The 5,072-nt window shown below is 47.3% G+C and overlaps 1 protein-coding gene across 1 annotated transcript; it reads right to left on the minus strand.

The window, feature by feature from the left end:
- Window positions 1–3,595: 3,595 nt before the first annotated feature.
- LOC137721963 (uncharacterized) lies at window positions 3,596–4,447 on the minus strand. The gene is made up of 2 exons (XM_088691916.1): window positions 4,358–4,447; window positions 3,596–4,264 (listed from the first exon to the last, which is right to left on the minus strand). Exons 1-2 carry the CDS (start codon window positions 4,445–4,447, stop codon window positions 3,596–3,598), a joined length of 759 nt encoding a protein of 252 aa, XP_088548042.1.
- Window positions 4,448–5,072: the final 625 nt, after the last annotated feature.

Consider the following 5,072-nt stretch of genomic DNA (forward strand, 5'->3'; position numbering starts at 1 on the left):
ACCTGGGACTCAACTTTCCCTTCTTTCCAAACCGCACGACACCTCTCCACGGTGAAAGCTTCAGAAATACCCAATCTCCGACCTCACACACTCTGTTCGTAGCATGCCGATCCGCTAAACTCTTCTGCCTGTCCTAAGCTGCTTTCAGGTTAGACTTAATTACCTGAACATTCTGAGTAGTCTCCTCGACAATCTCCGGGCCCACTAAAACTCTCTCGCCAACCTCTGACCAACACAACGGTGTGCGACAAGATTTACCATACAAGGCCTCAAATGGCGTCATGCCAATGCTCGAATGAAAATTGTTGTTGTAAGCAAATTCCATCAAATCTAACCGCTGGTGCCAAGCATCACCGAACTGTAACACCGAAGCTCGCAGCATATCCTCCAAGGTCTGAATAGTTCTCTCTGACTGTCCGTCTGTCTGTGGATGATACGCCGTACTGTAAAGTAGTCTCGTGCCCAAAGCTTCCTGAAAAGCCACCCAAAACTTCGATGTAAATCGTGGATCACGATCCGAGACAATACTTACTGGGACACCATGATACTTCACAACCTTCGAGATAAACAACTCCGCTAACTGGCCCAAAGAATACTTCTCTCTCACTGGAATAAAATGTGCCGATTTAGTGAGCCGATCAACAATCACCCAAATGTCGTCAAAGCCATTATGTGTACACGGGAGCTTGTACACAAAATCCATAGTGATATTTTCCCATTTCCACTTGGGAACGGGAAGCGGCTGCAACAACCCAAACGGTTTCTTCCTTTCTGCTTTAACCTGCTGACAAACAGCACACCTGCTCACATACTCGGCTATCTCCCTCTTCTTACCCGGCCAATAATAAAATGGTCGAATGGTATGATACATTTTAGTAGCTCTTGGATGCATGGCGTAAGCTGAGATATGTGCTTCATCGAGAATTTCTTTCTTTAAATCCACATTATTAGGCACGAACATTCTACCCTCTAGCATCAACATGCCATCCGAATCACGAACTCTGAGGTCTCGCCTCCTTCCTTGATCTCGAGCTTGAATTAGTTCTTGAGTCTCTCTATCCGCTACTTGAGCTTCAAGCACTCGATCAACAAGAATTGGTCTAACTTGGAAATTAGCAAGTAACGCCACTTCTCGATCTTCTGCTTCTAACTTCACTCCCGTGGCATGCAAGTCCACCAAAAGAGGAACATGACTCGCATACAACGCATTAATACGGCCCTGTGACTTCCTGCTAAGTGCATCAACCACTACGTTCGCACGACCAGGGTGATAATCAATCATGCAATCGTAATCGCTGAGCAACTCCAACCACCTCTGTTGACGAAGATTAAGTTCCTTCTGAGTAAAGAGATACTGAAGACTCTTGTGATCTGTAAAGATCCTACACTTCTCTCCGTAAAGATAGTGTTTCCACAACTTCAACGCAAAGATGATAGCGGCCAACTCCAAATCATGTGTAGGGTAATCCAACTCATGGGGTTTCAATTGCCGCGAAGCATAAGCAATCACCCTACCATGCTGCATCAATACACATCCCAGACCATTCAAGGAAGCATCGCTATAAACCTCGAAATCACCACTATCGTCCGGGAGTGCCAACACAGGTGCATGAGTGAGACAATGTTTCAACTGCTGGAAACTCTGCTCACACTTATCGTCCCACTCAAATTTAACATCCTTCTTCATTAACCTCGTCAGTGGCAAGGCAATCACCGAAAAATCCTTAACGAATCTCCGATAATACCCCGCCAAACCAAGGAAACTTCTCACCTCGATGACGGTTCGTGGTTGCTCCCAACTCTCCACAGCTGCAACCTTCTGAGGGTCCACCAAAATACCCTGAGCAGAAATGATGTGCCCCAAAAACGCAACTTGATCTAACCAGAACTGGCACTTGCTAAACTTAGCATACAATTGGTGTTCCTTCAACCTCTTCAACACCAAAGTGAGATGTCGAACATGCTCCGCATTGGACTTAGAATACACCAGAATATCGTCGATGAAGACAATAACAAATCTATCCAAGTAAGGCTGGAACACCCAATTCATTAAATCCATGAAAGCAGCTGGTGCATTCGTCAACCCAAATGGCATAACCAGAAACTCGTAATGACCATAACGAGTCCTGAACGCCGTCTTAGGGACGTCATCCCTACTAATCTTCAGCTGATAGTACCCAGACCTCAAGTCTATCTTAGAGAAAACGCAAGCACCTCGAAGTTGATCAAACAAATCATCGATACAAGGCAACAGATAACGGTTTTTAATCGTCACCCGATTCAATTGCCTGTAGTCAATACATAGCCTCAAAGTTCCGTCTTTCTTCCTCACAAACAATACTGGAGCGCCCCAAGGCGAAGTACTAGGCTGAATAAACCCCTTATCCACCAATTCCTGCAACTGAACTTTCAATTCCCTTAACTCAGCGGGAGCCATACGATAAGGAGTCAAAGAAATAGGATTAGTACCTGGAAGCAACTCAATAGTGAACTCCACGTCTCGATCTGGGGGTAAACCAGGTAAATCCTCGGGAAAAACATAAGGGAAGTGAGTCAAAGAAATAGGATTAGTACCTGGAAGCAACTCAATAGTGAACTCCACGTCTCGATCTGGGGGTAAACCAGGTAAATCCTCGGGAAAAACATAAGGGAAGTGTCTGACCACTCTCACATCCTCCACTCTGCTAGGAACAGCCTCATCTAACACCACATGAGCTAGGTACCCCTGACAACCTTTAGACAACAACCTTTTCGCTCGCAAAACCGAAATAACGCCATGTCTCACCCTACTCTGCTCACCCACAAAAGTAACCATAGGTAGTCCAGGACGGTGAAACGTAACTACTTTCCCGTAACAATCAATATTGGCACGATAGAAGTGCAACCAATCCGTGCCCAGAATCACATCAAAGTCAACAATATCTAACGGGATAAGATCAGCTGACAAAACAACACCCTCAACTATCACTGGACATCCTGGGTACACACAATCTACAACACATCTCTCTCCTCTAGGCATAACGAACTCTAAATCGTACCCTAGAGGTGTGGGGCGAGGTTGCGTCACTTGAACAAATGTATGAGAAATCACAGAATGTGTAGCTCCACAATCAATTAAGACTCTAGCAAAATAACCAAGAATGTTTAACGTACCCATAATCAGATCTGGGTTGTTCTGAGCATCCTGTAGGGAAATATTATGAAGACGCCCATGGCCCTGCTGTCGTCCGCCACGACCTCTGCTCGCTTGAACACCGCGACCCTGAGCACCACGCCCCTGACTGGGCTGACCCGACTGTCTCGAAGACCCTGCACTACTAGTGGCAATTTCACCCTGTTGATACTGTCCTCCCTGATACCACTGAGAACCACCTGCTGGAGCTGGAGGATACGGCATATAGCTGCTAGGATACGGGGGATAGCCACCCTGGGAATACGGGTCCTGGGGATACTGATACTGTCCCGGGGCATAAGGAACAGCATCACCCTGGTAGTGGTAGGCACCACCTCTACCTTCCTGGCCATAACTACTCGGACCCTGAATCTGCTGAATCGGTGCAAGTGGTGGCATAAAGGTCTGCTGCGGCTTCTGCTGCTAACCCTGGGGACAATTTGCAGCCCGATGTCCCATCTGCCCACACGTGAAGCAACCACTGCTACCACGCCTGCACTCGCCGAAATGCTGGTTATTACACCTACGGCAAACTGGGGCTCGGCCTCGGCCACCATCACCCTGTCTCTGGCCTCGAGCGCCTCCAGCAAACCTACCTCCTCGTCCCTGTCCAGAGGCACTGAAGCCACCACTAGAAGAACTCGAACTAGCACCACCCCTCTTAAAGTTCTGAGTCTGACGGGGCCCGAGCGACGCTTGACCTTTACCCTTGTCATCTTTCTTCTGATTGTCGTCTTTCTCTTCATCACTGTCGCTCGACATGTTCTCTGAGTCCTCAATCCTCAACAATATCTCGTAGAAATCCTGGTAGGTCTCACAGTGTGTAGTGGTCGCCATCGAACGCCACCTCTTCCTGGTGCCCAAACGGAAACGGCGAAGCATCTCCGCTGGATTACCAGCAACGTCAGGATGGTAGCGGGACAGATCAGTAAACTTACGATAGTACTCATTAGCCGTCATCTTCCGCTGTCTCAACTCGGTGAACTCCTGCTTCTTACGATCAATGTACTCAGGAGGCACAAACCTCCTCTTGAACAAATCCTTGAAAACGTTCCAATCAGTCCTCTGAGCTGGGGTCAACCGACGAAGCTCCTGCTCTCACCAGGCTGCAGACTCCGTCTCCAGAAACCATGAGGTCGTCTCGACCCACCTCTCCATAGGAAGGCTCCCCTGATTATGCAACACACTGAAAGTCTTCTCAATGTGCTCTAACCATCGCTCTGCGCCCTCATGCCCCTCATTACCTTTGAACTTATCCAATTTCAGACTGTACATAGTCTCCAGATGAGTCCTCTGGGGAGAGCGAATAGCTGTCTGAATAGCGGTGACAATAGTTTCCCCCATCTGAGTAAAATCGCGGAAACTAAACTCATCTGAGCGACTTGGTTCCCGACGAGGCGGCATAATTCTAACAGAAGACACCAAAACCATTAGAATACTCACACAAAAGCACAGGACTGACAAACCTAAGCTCTGATACCAAACTGACACACCCCGACCGAGATCAGGGCGTGCTGGCCGTCACACGGAGGTGATGTAACCATGTGCACGTGCGGAAGCTAATAAGATAGTAATATAAAAGTACGAATAATTAAAAATTAGCATACAGAGTACTAAAACAAGTGCTAGCGTAAGTGAGACACAAGTTCAGAGCAAGTCTACAGCAGTCCAAAAGAAAAGATGCGACAATAGTACACCCAAAGGTGACCCTACGTTGGTGAGTATCTGTCAGAAAAGCCGAGAGAACCCTCTAGGAAACCACCGAAACTGCTAAGCAACTAGAACCTGGAGGGGCGCAAAACAAAAGCGTGAGTGGGCAAAAACAAATCTTTTCTAAAACCATTTAGTAAAATACATTCTAACCCCTCGCCGTAAAACCTGTATACTTCCCAGAAAACAA

The sequence above is a fragment of the Pyrus communis genome, chromosome 4 (assembly GCF_041283825.1).
Source record: "Pyrus communis isolate YQ-2024b chromosome 4, ASM4128382v1, whole genome shotgun sequence".
Lineage (NCBI taxonomy): Eukaryota > Viridiplantae > Streptophyta > Magnoliopsida > Rosales > Rosaceae > Pyrus > Pyrus communis.